This window comes from Moschus berezovskii, chromosome 3 (genome assembly GCF_049115385.1).
Source record: "Moschus berezovskii isolate FMDL1 chromosome 3, NW_MosBer_1.0, whole genome shotgun sequence".
NCBI classification, from domain to species: Eukaryota; Metazoa; Chordata; class Mammalia; order Artiodactyla; family Moschidae; genus Moschus; species Moschus berezovskii.
In genome coordinates this window covers 13,141,028-13,161,829 of record NC_142462.1, presented here as the reverse complement: position 1 = coordinate 13,161,829, position 20,802 = coordinate 13,141,028, and the positions used below count along the sequence as shown (strand labels likewise).

At 46.5% G+C, this 20,802-nt stretch overlaps 1 protein-coding gene across 1 annotated transcript in view; it reads left to right on the top strand.

Annotated features, from left to right (window-relative positions):
• The window catches only part of ABCA13 (ATP binding cassette subfamily A member 13), a 338,145-nt gene that overhangs the window by 183,675 nt on the left and 133,668 nt on the right, over window positions 1-20,802 (top strand). Inside the window, exons 34-35 of the mRNA XM_088834807.1 lie at window positions 5,066-5,174; window positions 20,683-20,737. Of these exons, the coding sequence (XP_088690933.1) occupies window positions 5,066-5,174; window positions 20,683-20,737 (164 nt within the window). The remainder of the gene's footprint in view (window positions 1-5,065; window positions 5,175-20,682; window positions 20,738-20,802) is intronic.

Sequence of the window (20,802 nt, the reverse complement as noted above, 5' to 3'; positions counted from 1 at the left end):
AGGGGTTGGATTTTTAAGCCTTGCGGGTCTGGCCCTATGAATGAGGAAAATCCTTTTGGCATTACTGAGAGTGGCCAGGAAAGACCCCCTTATCCACCAGTACCAGCCTTACCCCCCTCGCCACCAAGGAACTCAGAGGCAGGGAATCAGGACGAAGCAAAGAGTTTGGTACAATCTTAAGATGGGAAAGATTTGAAGCTCGCAGTCTCGGCGATTGGGGAAATAGTCCGGTTTTGTTCCCGATTTTGAGAGAAATTGGGAAAGAGTAAGTTGTGGGAGTGGTGTGTATGCATGTTAGTTGCTCAGTTGTGTCCGACTCTTTGCGACCCCATGGACTATAGTTCTCCAGGCTCCTCTGTCCATGGGATTTTGCAGGCAAGAGTACTGGAGCAGGTTACCTACTCCAGGGGATTTTCCTGTCCCAGGGTTCAAACCCATGTCTCTTGAGTCTCCTGCATAGGCAGGTGGATTCTTTACCACTGAGCCACCTGGGAGTGGTATCTGCTTGTAAATCTGTCATATCACTGATGAAATGTCTCTGCCTTGTCGTGGGGCCTTTCGTGATTCATGGTGACATGGAAAAGCTTTTCAGGATCCAGGCTTGTGCCTGTTGAAGGATTATTCAGTGAAATAAAGGTGCTTTACAGGGGTTTTTAACAATGTAATCCCTGGTGAAAGTGTTAACATTCATACTTCACAATGTAATCACAGAGAAAAGTTTTAACGGTCGTATTTCACAATGTAATCCCTGATGAAAAGTTCTGGTCCCTGTGTAGACTGTTCAGACATCCTTCATTTCAACTGAGGTTTGTTCAAATCTCTCTCACACTGCAGGCCACACACAGGGAAAGATTTATAGCTTAAGATGAAAAGATCAAGATTCATACCTTGATGGAAAAATAATGTAGAATACCCTTGCTGGCTTTTTGAACACATGATGTGACTGTTACCAAAATAAACCCAGTTTGTAGGAGGAATCTGCTCATTTCCTCGGAGAACATTTTAAGTTTCTAATCTGTGTGAATACCAAGCCTCCTGCTGACAGTGGAGCGTCCTGTCTGTGCTTCTAGGGTCTGGGGCAGGGCAGTCAAGGCTCTCCTGTATCTGCTCCCGTGATGAGGGTTTAGCATCCTGTGTCTCCCTGACACCTGCTCTTTTTCCTTCTTGTTTGTCTTCTGTATCGACGTGTTTGAGCAGAGACTTCTGCAGCTTTTGATATTGTTTGACATGGACTTTGCCATACCCAGGTGTGCAAGTATCCAGCCCTTTGGGGAGAGAGCCTCTTTACAGGGAGCTCAGTGATCGTGAGTCTGCATTGGACTCTAAAGGGCATCTGTTGTCTCAAATTCCTATAGCACTGTTGGTGGTTGATGTCGTATCAAATTATTACATTAACCTTTCGGTAATTAACCACCAGCCTTTTACTTTGGCCTTTGGGGTACATTCATAAGACATAGAGTTTATGATTTTCACAGTATTTTTGAGGAGAAAATGGGGAATTTGCATATGAATAGGCTTAATACTTAAAATTCCTCATATTTTAGAATATCTCTCATGGAACCTTTATGAATGATTTTATTCACATCTTGAGTGTTCAGCTGGTTTAGTTAAACACCCTCTAGAATGTATTTTGTTGTTGTTTAGTTGCTAAGTTCTGTCCAGCTCTTTGCAACCCCATGGACTATATCCCTTCAGGCTCCCTCTGTCCATGGGATTTCCCGGGCAAGAATACTAGAGTGGGTTGTCATTTCCTTCTCCACGGGATCTTCCGATCCAGCAATAAAACCCGCGTCTCCTGCATTGGCAGGTGGATTCTTTACCTCTTAGCCACCAGGGAAGCCCTCTAGAATATATACACTTCAGTTAAAAAGGATAAACACACTCCCCTCTTGGTGTTTGGGGATCATTCTGTTCTGTTCTCATGTAGACTTTTACGCATTTGAATATCCATCCAGAGATTTTTTTTTTCCTCACAGTAACTTAGTTGCCTTTCTGAGGAACTGTTCCTGGGGATCCTGACATGCAAGATCTGTTTTGAGGTGTCATGATGTGTTCCTAAAAGGAGGTTAACTTCCTCCTTCAGCTGTTGGATTTATTGATCCTGACTTAGAGACCAGCAGGGAAGGAAGTCCCACAACTTATTTAAGATCATCATGAAGCATCTATCGCTTACTTAAAAGAGTTTATAAAATTTCTCCCAAGTAAAAGCCAGTTTGTAGTAGAACCGAAATGATGTTCAAATTGTTCCTTGGAACTCTGTATGTTGTCATCTGTCCCAAAAGTGACGCCAGGGTCATCAGGACCTCAGCAGCTGGCTGTCATGGAGCTGGGCTGGGCTTTGCGGGGCTGCGCTCTGCACAGAATGCCTGGTCTCCCTCTGGTGGGGAGGCTCCCTGACCGGATCCCACCCGGCCCCGACACTGTCCCCATGGCCATGTTCTCAGTACCCAGACTCAGGCTCATGGGGCAGCTCCTCACTGGCATCCTGCCTGCAGAGAGCAGGGCAGGAGTCCTCAGGGGCCAGCATGGCAGCACCCTCTGCCCTCTGACCTGGCCCCATTGATGAACCCTGGCGTCTCATGATCCCACTGAGGTCCTCAGGCTGCACTGTGGCTCCTGTTAGGACAGGTTGCACCCTCTGTGGTTAACGAGCATTTTAGGACGTCAGGGTCCTCAGGGTTATACCCCTTAGACAGGAAGCCCATCTGTCCCCTGAGAGGGCCACTGGGCACCACCCCTCCCTCAGCAAGCATAACCAAGTTTCACGGCCACACTGTGACTTGGTCTTGACCATGAGGCATCCCTCTTGACCTTTGGCCTGGAGACTGTGTCCCTGAGTGGAAAGGTTTGTCAGCTGCTGGTCTCAGCTGGGATGGTGGTGGAGACCCAGCCCTGGTGTCTGCCTGGGGCCCTGCGGTGGCAGCAGAGGCACAGGGGCTGAGCCCAGGTCAGAGCCCCACAGCCACGGGTGGAGGAGAAACAGAGCATGAACTCGACCCAACACAGAAGCCGAAGCCGATGGTGGGGAGTGGGCGAGACACCCAGGCTTGGGGGTACCCCTCCCCATCTGTAGCTACCCCACTTTGGTTTCTGTGGTTTATTACACTGTTTTTTTTTTTAATACAGTTCCCTGTGCTGTACAGTAAATCCTTGTTGCTGTTTTATCTTAATCAATCACTTAATTTTTAATGATGAAAAAAAATTTTTGCAAAACCATGAGGCAGGTGGGATCCTAGTTCCCCAACCAAGGATCAGACCCAAGGCCCCACACTGGATATGCGGTGTCTTGGCCACTGGACCACTATGGAATTTCCGTGTACAGTGTCATTTCTAAGCTGAGAAAAATGTCACCTTGCTTTTAAAACAAAATTTCAAACAAGCTAATTTAAACGCCCCACGTCTAGGGCAGAGAGCACCCTTGGCTTTCATGTTTTTTCTTCCAGTTAAGCAGTTAATGGAGCCAAGACTGGTGGTGGGGGGAGCAGGCCGTGGACTGTGGTTCCCGTCCACAGCAGAGGTTCTCTCCTGTATGTCCTTTAACTTTAGCAGTCTCACATTTTACGTCATTGTATCCAGAAGCATAGCTAGTCCCTGTGTGTTAGCACATCTGCAGGTATGTGTGTTTGAGAGTGGGGGTGGTGAGAGGTGAACTGGGGGTGTCCTGCAGGGACTGGGGTCCCTGTGTTGGGTACAGAAGCGGGGCGGATACCCTCTGGTAGGTGATCTCAGTGCAGGGCGGGGCGGGCTGCCCTGTGAAGGGAACCCATGCTTTCCCCCACTTTTCAGAATCCTGTGTCTGAATTACACCCATTTGTGAGTCTGTGGATTTTTCTGTTACCAGTCTCAGATTCACTTGAGCACAGCCGAGGGCATCAACAGGTTGTCCTGGGTCTGTGGATAGTCTGTCTTAAGCAGAATTTCTTCCTCCTTAGAGTTGGAAAGAGTGACTGCTAAGGGTTTCCCTGACCCTAGGAAACTATTTGAAGATGGGAGTGTGTAATGGCAGCTGCTGTGACAGAGGGCAGGTTTCTGCCTCCTTAATCACCCAGTGAGGAGGGCTTCCTAAGAAAGAGTTGGGCCACTGTCCTGCAGAGAAAGGCATTTTCATGAGCTGTCACTGGATACTTACTTAGTTCCTCCCTGTGAACTCAGGACACTGGTGGAGACAACTGGTCACCCTGTGATGGGGTTGGGGAGGGGAACGGGTTGGAAGCCCAGGGACTTGAGATTTGGCCTTAACTTTGCACAAACTGTGAGAACCTGCACAGCTTCCTCCGAGTAGAAACCAATGAGGGAGCAGCTGCTGCTGCTGCTGCTAAGTCTCTTCAGTCGTGTTCGACTCTGAAGATTGTCACAAAAGACAGTGTCATCTAGAGAAATGGACTTGAATTAAGGTCAAAATTTGCTGGTTGATTATCTCTTAAAGACATTCACCAGCATTCCACTGAGTGCATTAAAGTTTTTTTTCATTAAAATATCAATATTGTGAAATAGAGATACTGATGGTTCAATTAGTATTTTTTATGCTACTTCTTATTTCAATTTTAATAACATTGTCTGTCTCCTGTTTTCTCCTTCACCTTCCTCCTGTCTGACGGGTCTGCTGCTTTATTCTCCATGCTCAGCAAATGTTCACTTCAATTTATTTTGAGGAATAATGTTCCACATTCAGTTATTAATTTGAGAGTCATCATTTTTTTCTTATCATTTCTGTGCTTTTAATTTGCAGGTCAGATTTCATTAGCTTACCAATGGAGAAAGAAAAAAATAATGATGGGGTTAGATTCCTTTTTTTGCTGTGAGAATATAATTATAGAGCAACACTCACATTTGTTCTGGGGAAAATTAATCTATTTTTAGCTATAAATTATATGCTGGAGATAAACATAAAATTAGCAGGCTGGAATTCACTGCTCACTGTCAGCCGTGCAGGACCATTACACGGAGGCCTGTGTTCAGGTGCTAGAGAAGCAAATTTACACGTGTTTCTTATGTGTGCAAACAGCTTATGAATAGACTGAAGAACTAATTTCAGGAGGTCCATTAAGTTCTCTTTCTCTTTTAGGTGTGGTACAACCAGAAAGGCTTCCACTCCCTGCCTTCCTACCTAAATCATCTCAACAATCTTATTTTGTGGAGGCGCTTACCCCCTACCGCAGACTGGAGACAGTATGGTAATGTTCTGTGTGCATTTTCTAATTCACTACTTTCCAAAGACAGTGTTGTTAAATGGGAAAGAATCAGAAAAAGTTGTGAGCAGAAATGTGAAGAGTGATGCGAACTTTCTATTTGGCAGCCAGTCACTGTAGAAACACATACACAGGAGAGGCTGCGGTGGCTTGCGTGTGTGTGTGCCCTTCAATGTCTCTACCTGTGAAGTTGTGACCTCAGCTGTGGGATGACAGGAGTCGAAGGTGACTAGGGAGCTCACTCCTAGTGACTTAGCATCCTCCAGAAGCAAGAGTAATTGCTCTTTCTAAAGACGCTATCGTGTGGTCCAGGTCACCATTACTGATGGGGAGGTGCTCATCGCTTACCATAATTTACTTTATGCTGAGCCCTCCACTCATCAGTTACCTGTGTTGACTGTGAATTCACTCCCTGTGCTTTCTTATTTTGGTAAATGACACGGGTCCATTTCTGGAACCCAGAGTGGATTTATTGGTTTAAGGAGATGTTATATGCTTCACTTGAGTAGTTTATCAAATTCATTCAGTTCTTTGAGAAAAAAAAAAAAAGAAAAAATACAAGCAGATGTATAAATACCAGCAGGTCATAGCTGTCATAATTTATTTACGGGATTTTTTTTGAAGCATTAATTCACATAGAAATAAATGTTAAACCATTTCCCCAGTATGCCATGACTTTACTCCAGGTTCATTCTGCTGTATTTGTTTTCCCCTCTCCACCAATTTTCAAAATAAAACAGATTTAATTATTCTGTGGCACTGCAATTGTTTTGGGATGGCAGTACATGTAATATAAAAACGCGTATGCCCAAGTGCAGTGATAAAGAGCATAGAGTGCAGTGGGTGAGGGATAGCAGAGCGGTGTTTCTTGTGTCTGAAATGTACTAGGGGCACTAGATGTCTTTACATCCATGGTCCCATTTAGTGTTTGTGTTAGTTTGGTAAGGTAGGTGGCATTTGCCTCTTTCACTGTTTAAAAAACTGAGATTGAGAGGAATCACCCATTACCTGCTTGTTGAGTGATGGGACCACAGTTCGGTTCTAGGTACAGCTGATAACACAGCCTTTGCCTTTCTGCTGCAACAAACTGAGAGGGTACTTCTAATAGGCACAAATGGAACATGCTTCATGGAACATGCTTCACGGAACATGCTTCACGGGTAGGCACACTTCACAGAACATGCTTCATGGAGGGGAACATGCTTCACGGAGCATGCTTCATGGAACATGCTTCACGGAGCATGCTTCATGGAACATGCTTCACGGAGCATGCTTCATGGAACATGCTTCACAGAGGGGAGCATGCCTCACGGAACATGCTTCATGGAGGGGAAAACATGCTTCATGGAGGGGAACATGTTTCACGGAGGGGAACATGCTTCACGGAACATGCTTCATGGAGGAGGTCGCTAACATTGGACCTGGAACATGAGCAGAAGTGTGACTGATGTCAGGATGCTACTGCGGGTACTAGTGGTGCTGACATGAGAGAAGTCAGAGCCTCTGCTCCAGTTCCTGGAGGAAGTTCCAGTTGACCACGTCCGGAGGGCGAGTGTACAGGAGCACTGTTGATCTGTCTGAGGGGGCATCTGAGGCCAGCTTCTGCTTGACGGTGACTGATGGGGAGATGACGGCCTTTATGCAGTGGGCAGCAGAAAGGCCTGGTCTCTGAGAATGAGGATGACAGGCTCCCGGGAGGGTGTCAGGAAGAATAATCTGAAGCCACGTGGTAAAGGGAGGGGCCCTGGCTGCTACCATGTGCCCTGCTGGAAGGATGCTGCTCCCAGCTTAGGAGTAACCCAGGGAAGGCCAGGACGCCTCAAGGCAAACAAGTGAAAACTATCAGCTTCAAAGAGGTGGGAGGAAAGGTTGAGCCTTTGGAGAAGGGAACAGGAAGAAAAATTAAGAATTTGACACCAGGACATTTAGAGGAAGAGCCTAAAGGATTGAAATATGAATCTGAGCTTTTAGCAATGAATGATGCAGTGGTCGGTACTGATGACCTGGGAATGACTCAGGAGAAAGAGATAGGGTAAGGGATATATCCAGGTTCAGAGGTGGGGGGTTCATGTTGCACGTCGGATGAAAGTACACGTGCGGCAGGATTCAGACAGCTGGAGAGAGACGGTCAGGAGAGGGGTCGTGAATAAAAACCATCTAGCCCAAACTGACGTGGGGATAGGAAAGCTGGGGTGGGAGTGGGAAGGAGGCAGAGCGGCTGTGGCCCCTGTGGTGGGAGATCTCAGCACAGAGTCCAGAGAGAGGTAGAGTGTCAGGAAGAGCAGGAAACAAAATCACCCAGTATTCCAGCATCTCCGGGAAATTGGGTGTGCGGTGCGTTGGCTGGTGGCTTCTGTGGAGCTAGACATGGGGACCTGTGGAGATGGAATCAGAGGGAAGGAGGGTGGTGAGGGAGGCCTTTTCAGGAATTTAGGAGGCCAGATGGATAAACTCTGCTCTGTGGGAGGTTGGCTGTGAGGAAGGATGAGCAGGGAGTGTGTTTGTGTGTGCGCGTGCGCGTGCCTGGATTCCCAGGCCTTCCTGATGAGAAGGTCAGCTGAGAAGCATCCACTGGAGGTAGACTTTTTGTTCCTTTGTTGTAAGAAGACATTTTTTATCAGCCACTGGCAGCTTCTTGACCAGTGTGCTATCTGTGTCACACCCCAGCCCCTCTTGGCGTGCACACGTGGTCCTCGTGGGAATGAGGGTCTGTGAGGTAAATCAGGAGCACAATCCCTCGGGAGAACGTGTGGGGTCCTGTCACAGCCAAGCGTTGATTAAGGACTCTGATGAGCAGGGCTCGGCATAGAAGCCCCTCCTCACACCTGTAGCTGTCTGTCCATCTGCAATGGACAGATAGAAAGCTGTTAGCTTAGCCATTATGATGACTCAAGAGCTCACAGGCCATGGGACTCAGGCAGGGCCCTGCAAGCTGAGCCTGAGCTCTGAGCCCAGCAGAACCAGGAACCCGATCAGTGGGCATCTTGGCAAGAACTGCTGATGAACCTCTCTGCATATCACATACCTGCTTCTCGTCTCCAAGGACCTGGGTCCCAGCACACCTGGATGTCCCTGCCTTCAATGGAGGACCTTTCTGAGCCCTGACCTAGCCTGGCCACCCTGCTGTGCCCCAGCAAATTTGCAGCTTGTCAGCCCCCACCCCACCCCGGTTTTAAGCATGAAACTCAATGTAAAGCAGGTCACTAGCGTAGCCCAGCACCTGGAGTCATCGTTAGACCCACTGGCAGGCTGGCGGCAGTCTAGATGAGTAGACATGTTCACGCATGGGCTCTGCAGGGAGGCTCTTCTCCTGCGTGAGTCTATGTGTTCTGCTTGGTAACTGCCCACAGTGGCCTGGACATCTGTGGGTTCTGGGCAGAGCCCTGCAGCCGGGGAGGGGGCAGGCGTGGATGTGGCCTCAGTTCATCTGAGGAGTGGGGGTCATAGAATGTGGCAACTCTGAGGCTTTGTTCTCATGTCAGCAGGATACTCACACGGTGAGGTCAGACCCTGGGAGACAGTGAGGGATGGGGAGGCCCGGCGTGCTGCAGTCCATGGGGTTGCAAAGAGTCAGACACAACTTGGCAACTGAACAGCAAGAGCAGCAAGGTCATGTGATGATGTTTTTCTGGGTTCTGAGGGAAGTTAAAAGTCGGTTGAGGCCAAGTCCCCCCAGGCTGGACAGCTTCTTCCTGGGCCTCCCACCATCAGTCCGTCTCTCTGCCCTTGGGATCCTAAGTATTCTCAGTATCTGCTCCACCTGCCGCTGCGTCAGCCTCTTGGGTGAGTCCCTGGGCTCCCACTTGCCCCCAACCCACAGCCTTGTGTCCTCTAAGTGCTCACATCATGCGCAGAATCCGTCCCTCAGATCACATACCCACCTGCCTTCCTGTGTCTCCTGTAATCAAATAAAATAGACTCCTCCCTGCAACCTGAGGCCCCCCACTTCTGGCCAGGCAGCCCCTCCTGACTCTCTCTCTTCCGAATTCCTCCCTGCCACACCCCGTCCCTCCTTTCTTCTTGGCTCTTGACGAGCCTGACTGTTTGTCATACCCTCCTGGATGAAGTAACAGTAAAACCTCCAAACCCAAACCCAAGTTCAGGCCTGCTTGCCCATCACCGGCACCTCATCGCCCCCTGCACGTTGTGCACACGTCTGCATCCCCCTGCCCCAGTCTGGGTGCTCCCCTTGGAAAGTATTTTTGTTGAGATTCCATTGAAGACATGGTTAAGATGCTGACGCTTTGCTGGGGGAAGCGTTTCTGAAGCGGTGAGGTTGTCCTGGCCGAGTTCAGGCATCAATGCCTGTGTTTCCTCCCACACCAGAGGCCGCCTTCTGTTCTGCTGCTGACCTGTCACTGCGCCCCGTTCCTGCCATGCTCCCCTCCCACCCCCTCTGTGGCCAGCACGTCACCCCGCTGACCTGCTGCCCCTTCGGGCCTGGTTCCTGCTCCGCCTCTGTCCAGAGCCCCTTTCACTCTTCTTCACCTTAAGCATTTCTGCTCAACTTTCTACATTAAAAAAAAAAACCCAAAAAACTGTATTGAGATACGTTTGACATACAAAAAATTCTAAACACGATATAGACACCTTGATGAGTTTGGGGCAAGTATACACGCTGAAACCATCATCATGGTCAGGCCCCTAACATTACCTTTGTCTCCCTTCTGTCCCATACATCTGTCTGTCCATCTGTCTGTTTCTGTCTCTGTACTGTCACTCCATGGTGGCTTAGATAGTAAAGAATTTGCGTTCAGTTCTGGAGACCTGGGTTCAATCCCTGGTTAGGAAGGTCCCTGGAGAAGGGAATGGCTACCCACTCCAGGATTCTTGCTTGGGGAATTCTGTGAATATTAATTGGAAAGACTTATGCTGAAGCTGAAGCTCCAATACTTTGGCCACCTAATGTGAAGAGCTGAGTCATTAGAAAAGACCCTGATGCTGGGAAAGATTGAAGGCAGGAGGAGAAGGGGACGACAGAGGATGAAATGGCTGGATGGTATCATTGACTCAATGGACATGAGTTTGTGCAAACTCCAGGAGATAGTGAAGGACAGGGAAGACTGGCTTCCTTTCAAAGGAAATTTTTGAGTCAGAAGCTGACCTTATTTGTATTGCTTCAAAAGTAATCTGTCACAGCTTTGTAAAAGAAACTGTTCTTAAGCTTTGAACTTTAGAAAAATCATCAGATTTTTTAATCAATAATTTCAGTCTCATAATTTCCAGTTTGGGAATATTGCTTGATTCATGGCAAACTCCCTTGTTGGCCCAGAGTTATGCTGTTTTGTTCTGATGCACGTCTTCTTCTCTCGTTGTTCTTTGTTACTTTATTTATTATTTGTCTGTTTTCTTTCTCTACCTAATACGAACAGCTCTCCTCCTCCTCCTCATCAGTTTAATGACATCATCCTTTCCCTCTGTGCTCTGAGGAGACTGCGCATGGGACAGGAAGACTTGCAATCCATACGCTGACTCTGCATCCAGGGAAAGTTTATGTCAGCATCTGCATCTCAGCAGTCATCTTCTGCCCCAGCCCTGCGACTTGGGCTGGCTTTTCTCTTCTGTTTCATGAGTTCACACATCTCCCTGGGTCTGTGCGGACGTGAGCTCATCCTAAGATGCTCCCTTGACAAGCCCTTCTCAGTGTGTGTGGTGTCTTCCTTCCGTGAGACGCGGGGCAGGTCTCATGGAGGGAAGCTGGGTTTGACAGCTGGTTTCTGGTTTTCTCTTTTGTTCTGACTCCTCCTTGATGAGGCCAGGGGCTGGTCCTGACACCTCAGTGCCTACGGCCCTCTCAGCACAGGGAGCTCGTCCCCTCCGCTTGGGTGAGACAGGATTTTCTCTCTCAAATATCTCCAAACAAATTGAGGGCCAGTGCTGACAGCCAGTTCCTGACACCTGACATCTCTTTGTGCAGAAACTCTGCTGGACCGATCTGAGCTGACCTCCTGTTCTCAGGCCTCGGCTCACAAATTTCTTTTGAGACCTGTTCTTGTACTTGAGGATTGTTTAGAAGTGTGTTGTTTAAATTCTAGTCTTCTGGAATTTTCCTGTTACCTTTCTGTCATTGACTTTTTCTTTGGGTCATCATAGTTATAGAATACACTCTGCATCTTTTAATAATTTTATGTTGGCTGAGGTTTGTTTCATGGTTCAGGTGTAGTTTATCTTGGTGAAGTTTCCATGGGGGATGGAAAAAATGAGTATTCTGCTGTTGCTGGGTAGAGTGTTCTATATATATATTGATTAGGTTTTACTGCCTGGTTTTGTGGCTCAGTTCGATACACTTGCTGATTTTCTGTCTGGTAGTTCTGTCATATGCTGAGTGGGGTGTACTGAAGTTTCCTAACACAATCGTGGATTTGTCTTTTTGTCCTTTCCGCTGTGCTGATTTCCGCTTCGTGTATTTTGAGGCTCTGATGGTTGGTACATAGTCATGTGTTCTAGGTGGACTAATTCATTTGTCATTGTGTAGCATTCCTCATTGTTGCTATAATTTTAGCTGCTGTGAAGTCTACTTTAATTGATATTAATACAGTTTTTCCTGCTTTTTAAAATTAATATTTGCACATTATATCTTTTTTGTCTTTTATTTCTAGCCTGTGTCATTATATTTGAACTGAATTTTGTGTAGACAGAGTATAGTTGGATCTTATTTTTTAATCCACTCTTACCAATCTCTGCCATTGAATTGACATATTGAAACCATTTACATTGAATGGGTTTACATTGTGATTCTGACACTTTATTGTTTTGTTTCTTCTGTTTTCTGTTTCATTCCTTCCTGTGAATGATGGAACAGTTTTTGGGATTCTGTCTGATTTAGCTGTCATATTTTGAGTATCTCCCCTGATCTAGTTTTCTTAGTGATTCTTGGTGTTACAGTATACACGGGTGACTTACTGGTATTGGCATTTGCCACATTGCTGTGATGAAACATTACTTGAACTTAGGCCCCTTAGGTCTCTCCATTCGTAAATTATAACAGTCTTAAGTATTTACTTATAATGGGAGTTGGACTGAAGAAAGCTGATCGCCAAAGAATTGATGCTTTTGAACTGTGGTGCTGGAGAAGACTCTTGAGAGTCCCTTGGACTGCAAGGAGATCCAACCAGTCCATTCTAAAGGAGATCAATCCTGGGTGTTCATTGGAAGGACTGATGTTGAAGCTGAAACTCCAATCCTTTGGCCACCTGATGTGAAGAGCTGACTTATTTGAAAAGAGCCTGATGTTGGGAAAGATTGAGGGCAAGCGAAGGGGATGACAGAGGATGAGATGGCTGGATGGCATCACCGACTCAATGGATGTGAGTTTGAGTGAACTCCGGGAGTTGGTGATGGACAGGGAGGCCTGGCGTGCTGTGATTTGTGGGGTTGCGAAGAGTTGAATATATGACTGAGTGACTGAACTGAACTGAGTGCCATCTTATATCCTGTTCTAACTATTCCTTATGTCACAAAGTATGACTTGAGAAACTCATGTGATAAAGGCCAGTCTGCTATGTTTATCTCCATTTTTAACACTTGCTGATGTTCTTTCCTTTTGGAAGTTCTAAGTCTTCTTCTGCTATGATTTCTTTTTTGTTTAGAAGACTGATTTTTGCTATTTTAGAGTGTAGGTTTCAGTTCAGTTCAGTCGCTTAATTGTGTCCAACTCGTTGCGACCCCATGGACTACAGCACGCCAGGCTTCCCTGTTCTTCACCAACTCCCAGAGCTTGCTCAAACTCATGTCCATCGAGTCGGTGATGCCATCCAACCATCTCATCCTCTGTCATCCCCTTCTCTTCTTACCTTCAATCTTTCCCAGCATCAGGATCTTTTCTAATGAGTCAGTTTTTCACATCAGGTGGCCAAAGTATTGGAATTTCAGCTTCAGCATCAGTCCTTCCAATGAATATTCAGGACTGATTTCATTTAGGATTGACTGGTTTGATCTTGCAGTCCAAGGAACTCTCAAGAGTCTACCACAGTTCAGAAGCATCAATTCTTCTGTGCTCAGCTTTCTTTCTAGTCCAACTCTCACATCCATACATGATTACTGGAAAAACCATAGCTTTGACTAGACGGACCTTTGTCAGTAAAGTAATGTCTCTGCTTTTTAATATGCTATCTAAGTTGGTCATAGCTTTTCTTCTAAGGAGCAAGCATCTTTTAATTTCATGACTGCAATCACCATCTGCAGTGATTTTGGGGCCAAAAAAGAATAGAGTCTGTCACTGTTTCCATTGCCTCCCCATCTGTTTGCCATGACGTGATGGGACTGGATGCCATGATCTTAGTTTTTTGAATGTTGACTTTTAAGCCAGCTTTCTCACTCTCCTCTTTCACTTTTATCAAGAGGTTCATTAGTTCTTGTCCACTTTCTACCATAAGGGAGGTGTCATCTGTGTATCAGAGATTATTGATACATGGAATAACAGACTGGTTCCAAACTGGGAAAAGAGTACATCAAGGATGTATATTGTTACTCTGCTTATTTAACTTATATGTAGAGTACATCATGTGAAATGCCAGGCTGGAGGAAGCACAAGCTGGAATCAAGATTTCCGGGAGAAATATCAGTCACCTCAGATAAGCAGAGTAGGTTTGCTAATGGCAAATTCTCTTAATTTTCTTTCCACTGAGAATGTTTTAATTTCTCCTTCATTTTTGAAATACAGTTTCTCTGAATATATAACTCATGGCTGTCAATTAGAAAAGAAAATTCTGCACTTGAAAAATTTGCCAATTTCTTTTGGATACCATGGTTCCAAAAGAGGAATCCAGTGTATTCTGAGTTTGTGTTACCATCTCTTTCTCTGACTGGTTTTAAGACTTTGTAAAATTCTGAAAACTAAGATCACGGCATCTGGTCCCATCACTTCATGGGAAATAGATGGGGAAGCATTGGAAACAGTGTCAGACTTTATTTTTGGGGGCTCCAAAATCACTGCAGATGGTGATTGCAGCCAGGAAATTAAAAGATGCTTACTCCTTGGATGGAAAGTTATGACCAACCTAGATAGCATATTAAAAAGCCGAGACATTACTTTGCCAACCAAGGTCTGTCTAGTCAAGGCTATGGTTTCTCCAGTGGTCACGTATGGATGTGAGAGTTGGACTATAAAGAAAGCTGATCGCCGAAGAATTGATGCTTTTGAACTGTGGTGCTGGAGAAGACTCTTGAGAGTCCCTTGGACTGCAAGGAGATCCAACCAGTCCATCCTAAAGGAGATCAGTCCTGTGTGTTCATTGGAAGGACTGATGCTAAAGCTGAAACTCCAATACTTTGGCCACCTCATGCGACGAGTTGACTCACTGGAAAAGACTCTGATGCTGGGAGGGATTGGGGGCGGGAGGAGACGGGGACGACAGAGAATGAGATGGCTGGATGGCATCACCGACTTGATGCACATGATTTGAGTGAACTCTGGGAGTGGGTGATGGACAGTGAGGCCTAGCGTACTGCGTTTTATGGGGTTGCAAAAAGTCGCACACGACTGAGAGACTGAATTGAACTGAAAATTATCTTTAATTTTTGGAAATTTAATTATAATATATTGTGGCATGGATTTATTTGTGTTTTCGTGTTTGGGGTTCACTTAAGTTTCATTTGGGATTATCTCTGGACTTTGTAGGTTTACATCTTCTGCCAGTGTAGGAAAGTTTCAGCCACTATGTCTTCAAGTGCTTTTTCAATTCCTCTCTCTCTTTTCTTCTTGGACTATGGTAATAAGAATGTCAGACCTTCTGCTATTTTCCCATAGGTTCCTTAGTTTCTGGGATTTATTTTCTTTGTTTTTTAGCTTGGGTAAGTTCTTTTGTTCATCCTCAAACTTATTGATTCTGTCATTCTATTTCCACCCAACTGTTGAGTATATCTAGTACATTTAAAAAAAAATTCTGTTACTTTCAGTTTTAGAATTCCCGCATGATCATTTTTATCACTGCTATATTTTTTTACTGATACAGTAAATTACTTTTACATGTAAAGAGAACTCGCAGTTACATGCTGAAGCATCTTCATGATCTGTGTTGTCAGATAATCCTCACATCCTGACTCATGTCATTATTGGTGTCTGTTCATTGTCTTTTCTTTTTCAAGTTGTGATCATCCCGATTCTTGTTATGAAGGATATTCTCAGTTGAATCCTGGACATTTTGGATACCAAATATTAGATTCTGAATCCAATGAAGTGGTTTGGCTTTGTTTTTAAGCAGGCAGTCCTTGTTGAAATCTAGTCTGAGAACGAGGTAGATAATGTATGTTGAACGTACCCGTGTGCCCTGCAACAGACCTGCCTTGTTTCGGAGGGTGGGCTCAGTTATACTGAGCCTGGCAAATAAGGCACCAACATGCACTACGTCATTGCTCCCAAGTGAGGGTTTAAGTGCATCTCCCAGAGGGCCCTTGACACTCCGTGCCCCACCTCACAGCCCCCTTAGGCTCAGTGATGCTGGTGGGGTGGAGGCGTGGCCTCTGAAGGGCCTCAGGGCGGGACAGAGTGTGGTGGTGAAGCAGGGTGCTGGCAGCCCTGCCCCACGTGGCCACGCTGACTGGTGCCCCAGGTGGATCAGGGCTGGGCTTCCTGCTGCCCCACCGTGCTCCGCCTCCCTCCGTCAATCTCACTGGCCAGGTGTGGGAAAAGGCTCAGCTCACTTTTGAATGCTGGCAGAGGATCCAGCTGTCTCCACAGGTAGGAGGGGATCCACTTCCAGATGGGACCTGCTGTTTTCCTAGAGACTTTGGCTGGACTGGCGGGGGAAGTGGATATTGCCAGGAGGGTTTTCTTTCATTGGCCCGACACTTTCTGCCTTCCTGGCTTCTTGGAGCCAGCACAGACAGAATGTTTTTCCCTGTTGGCTGTTCCCACTTGGAGGTGGCATCTGGTCTAGATATGTCGGAGCAGTAAGTAAACCGGGGACACACGCAGTGTCCCTCCCTGTGTCCTCAGATCCTTGTTCCTGCCTGTCAGAGCCTTTCTCTGGGTTTTGTTGTGTGATGGCCGAGGGTTTGTGGTCTCACGAGGGAGAGAACCTGGGGGTATTTGGGCTGCTCCATTAGGAGGAACCAGAATTTGATATCTGACTCTAACCACAATCTCCAAGGCACCAGGTCCTGTAACAATGCCTATAGAACATGGCAGGAAAAAGCCAGACACTGAAACTCCTGCTCAGTGGTAAAGAATCCGCTTGCAATGCAGGGGAACTGGGTTTGATCCCTGGGTTGGGAAGATCCCCTGGAGAAGGGAATGGCTACCCACTCCAGTATTCTTGCCTGGAGAATTCCATGGACAGAGGAGCCTGGCAGGCTACAGTCCATGGGGTCACAAAGAGTTGGACACGAGTGAACTACTAACACTTTTCACCAAACTCCATTCATTGTAAAAGTGTTGCTTATGAAGTAAAGAGACCACAGAAATACCCTTCTGTGGGATGTAGCTCAGAAACATACCATCAATACTCCTGGGGAAAAAGAATGCCCAAAGACAGTTATGTAAGGGATTCATCAGGAGTCATATCACAAAAATATCAGATCCATAGAGTGAATAAAATGATTTGGTGAACATCGATTCTGGTGAAGCACATAGATTATGCACACATTTGCATGCATGTGGCAAAACATTAATTGAAGGTCATGAATGATCCATGAAATAGAAGATACCTAAAGTGAAATGTAATTTAATAATAACGTGTGTATAGACAAAACCCTGGACATTTTGAAATAATTAACGTCAAAATGCAAATAGTGATTAATTCTGGTTGGTTTGGGGTTGGATTATGGTTTAATTTTACTCCCTACTGTATTCTTTATCTAAAATCTTTTTATGATTGGCATCTACTGCTCAATAAGCATAATAATTAATCTTAATATTGATAACAAAATCTTTTTTTCCAGGAGAGATTAAAAGGAAGAAGAGACAGCGAGAAAGCCATCAAAATGCCTTCTAGTCAGAAAAGTTCATACATTTCTCTTAGTACTCTGTCAGATTAAATAAACTCTTCCATCTCTCATAGTGAATTAATTAAAAGAACAAAAACTTTTGCCCACGTGTTGATGCCAAAGCCAGTCTTTTCTTTAGGTGTAGATGTTTACAGACATCTGGGCATTAGTACTTGCAAAGATAAGTTTTACAAAAGAAATGAGCCCAAGAGTGACTGCTTGAATTGGAGACAAGTACTTTGCCATTGTAGTGAATATTGGACAAAAGCACAGATGTGCATTTTTACAAATGACAGATACACAGACTCTGGAAACCATAGAAGACGTGCTCTAATGAAAAGACTAAAAACTAATTTTATACATTTATACGTTGCCGTGGGCCAATTCTTAGAAAAGCTGGAATATAAATGGCGAGAATAATCAAAGAAAAATCAGGCAAGTGTATTCAAAATGTACTTTTCTAAACGTCGTTTCTGAAAGCCTTTGGAAGCGACACTGAAGAGAGATGTGAGTGATTTCCTTTCATCCCGTGCAGTGCTGGAACGGTGGTCCTTCTCGAGGAGCCTGGGCCTTTTCCTCATAATCAGCTCCAAGTGGTTACCCAAGTGCAGCCCTGAGTACACGTGATGTGACGGAAACAAAGCCCAGTTACAGGGATTGCTGTTGCGGTTCCGTGGTTCCTACAGCAAGGGTATCACAGGCTGTAACTGCAGATATTGGATGAGCTGGGCTCCAGGCAGTCAGGACTGTGGCTGTCACTTGCCTACTGATTGTGTTTGGCCGTAGGTGGCTCAGATGGCAAAGAATCTGTCTACAATGCAGGAGACCCAGGTTTGATCCTTGGATCAGGAAGATATTCTGGAGAAGGGAATGGCAACCCACTCCAGTGTTCTTGCCTGGGGAATTCTATGGACAGAGGAGCCTGGCGGGCTACAGTCCATGGGGTCACAAAGAGTCAGACACGACTTTCTCTTAGGCCACTGGATCCTCCTCCACCTCAGTTTCCTCCCTCCCCCCAAGTCCCCTCTCAACTCTGAAGCTTCTGAGCGGCTGGCTACAGCCTCTCCATCACATTAGAGAATTCACTAGAAGCTCACAGAACTCAGGGAATCCCTGGCCCTACAATCACAGTGTTATTCTGTTACAAAGACTGCAAGTCGGAAACACCAGCCAAACACAAGACGCTGAAGATGCAACCTCCTTCCTCAGAGGTCAGACTGGCCCACAGTTTCAACCCTCTAATCACATGCTTTTTCTCTCTTCTGAATCTACCTCCTTGGACTAACTTCTGGAACATTGTAGACTGAGTCCGTCTTCTGTGCTTGTGACAATCCTCTAGCCACCTGAAGGCATTTTCAGGCTCCTTCTTTCTCCAGGGGTTATTTTCAGGTTAGTCAAGTCCAGTGTTCTCCCATGTCGCTAAAATAAAATATTTTCCAAGCTGCCCATCAGCGAGCTGCATTTCTCTAGATGTTTTCTTGTCTAGAACGTGCTTATTCATCCATGTAGCCCTGAGTGTCGCATGGCATTGCCAATGCCTGGTGGGACCCTTGCCAGATTTTGACTGGATCTGCATCTTGAGCACAGTCCTCGGTCCTTTAGCTACTGGGCCACCTCTCAGCAGGGCTGGTGGATGCTGGGCTGCTTGTGAGGTGACTTAGCACCTGAAGGAGCCGGACGATACCTAAGGAGGGGGTAGAACCTTGTTCAGGCAAAGACAGACAGAAGAGGGGGTGTCAGTGGTCCCCATAGGCAGGTGGTCAAGAGCACCAAAGTTGGCTCATGGCAGATGTGTACATCAGGTCTAGGGGCTGGGAAACCCACTGCGGGTGTTTGGTACACAGGCTGAGAGTCTGTGGGAGAGCACCAGACAATATTGATTTAGAGTTCAGAAATGGTTCTGGAAAGCTGGACCAGTAGATCCCACCGTTCTCAGCTGTGAACGCTGTTGCTTTGGTGTGTGGCTGAGTCCAGGAGGGCGGAGAGAAGCCTGGAGTGGGAAGGAGGCATGGGGGTGGACGGGTCAGAGTGCCTGGTGGCGGGGCTGGTGGACCCTGGCTTCTGTCGTCTCTTTTCTGGCACCAAGCTCTTTATTTGTTTACTTCTGCCCCGCGTGTTTCTGTAAATATTTGACATGCCGTCATAAGAGAGTGCAAAATACAGATCACTGGCTAGAGCCACCAGAGGAGGAGGCGTGTAGGGGAGGCAGGTGAGGTGGGCGAGGATGCAGGGATGAGCTCCACGCGCAGCTGCACCTCAGCTCTGCCCCTCTGAGAGGAGCAGTCACAACAGGAAAAGGGGTTGGTCTTTATCGTGGACAGGAAGACAAGATGCCTGACGCCCTGGAGTTCTTCTGGATACAACGCTGATGGAGTTTGCTGGGGTGGAAGCACACACGGGTGTCTCAAAAGCCTTCATGATGAAGTCCTGTTTTTAAAAAATAACTTTATTTTTAATTGGAGGATAATTACTATAGAATATTATTATGGTTTCTGCCCTACATCTCCATGAATCAGCCCTAGGTATACATGAACCTATTGATGCTTTTGAACTGTATTGTTGGAGAAGACTCTCGAGAGTCCCTTGGACTGCAAGGAGATCCAACCAGTTCATCCTAAAGGAAATCAGTCCTGAATAGTCATTGGAAGGCCTGATGCTGAAGCTGAAACTCTAATACTTTGGCCACCTGATGTGAAGAGCTGACTCATTTGAAAAGACCCTGATGCTGGGAAAGATTGAGGGCAGGAGGAGAAGGGTACGACGGAGGATGGCATCACCGAGTCAATGGACATGGGTTTGGGTGGACTTTGGGAGTTGGTGGTGGACAGGGAGGCCTGGTGTGCTGCGATTCATGGGGTCGCGGAGAGTCGGACACAACTGAGCGACTGAACTGAACTGATACACAAACCTCGAGCCTTTCAAGGAGAGTGAAGTCAGAAAGAGAAAGACAAATGTTGCATATTAACGTGTATATATGGAGTCTAGAAAGATGGTACAGATGATGAACTCCTTTTAATAGACAAGTTGATGGCAAGTTCTCCATATTAGCTGCTGTGGTTACAACAATTAAAAGCCTCAGAAAGCTAACAAAGCAAAAAACGAAACAATCCCCAAAGCAAAGCTGGGCCAATGGACTGTTTCAGTTTTCGGTCTAGACTTGGCTTTATTTAGAGGTGAAGTTTTGAGTATTTCACTGGTTTCCATAAAGGACTCCTCTTGGTGTATTGTTTGGTCTTCCCGAGCCTGGCTCCCCGCAGTAAATCACGGGTAACACATTACCCGGGCCACAGTGACGGACAGTCCGTCACTGGGACATGTTAGTGCTGAGGCTACCGTGTAGTGCAGGTGTGTTCAGTACCTGTGGGTGGTTTCTGGGAGCAGTGGCTGCAGAAGTTCCAGTGCACGCTGGTTGAGCTGCTGGCTGGGACTCGCCATTCTTGAGGTGGAGGGACTGGCCCTGGCCAGGTGGGCAGGCAGCACTGGGCACAGTGCCTCGGGTGGCGGCAGGCTGGCTGTCCCTGGACGGCAGGCTGGGCTGTCTCACTCATTTTCAACTTGTCTTTTGTAGGAATCACACTCTACAGCCACCCGTATGGAGGGGCGTTACTGAACGAGGACAAGATGTGAGTTGAAGGAACAGAGGGTGGGCTGGCTAAGGAAGAGCATCTAGGGGTTGGTAGGGGTGCTT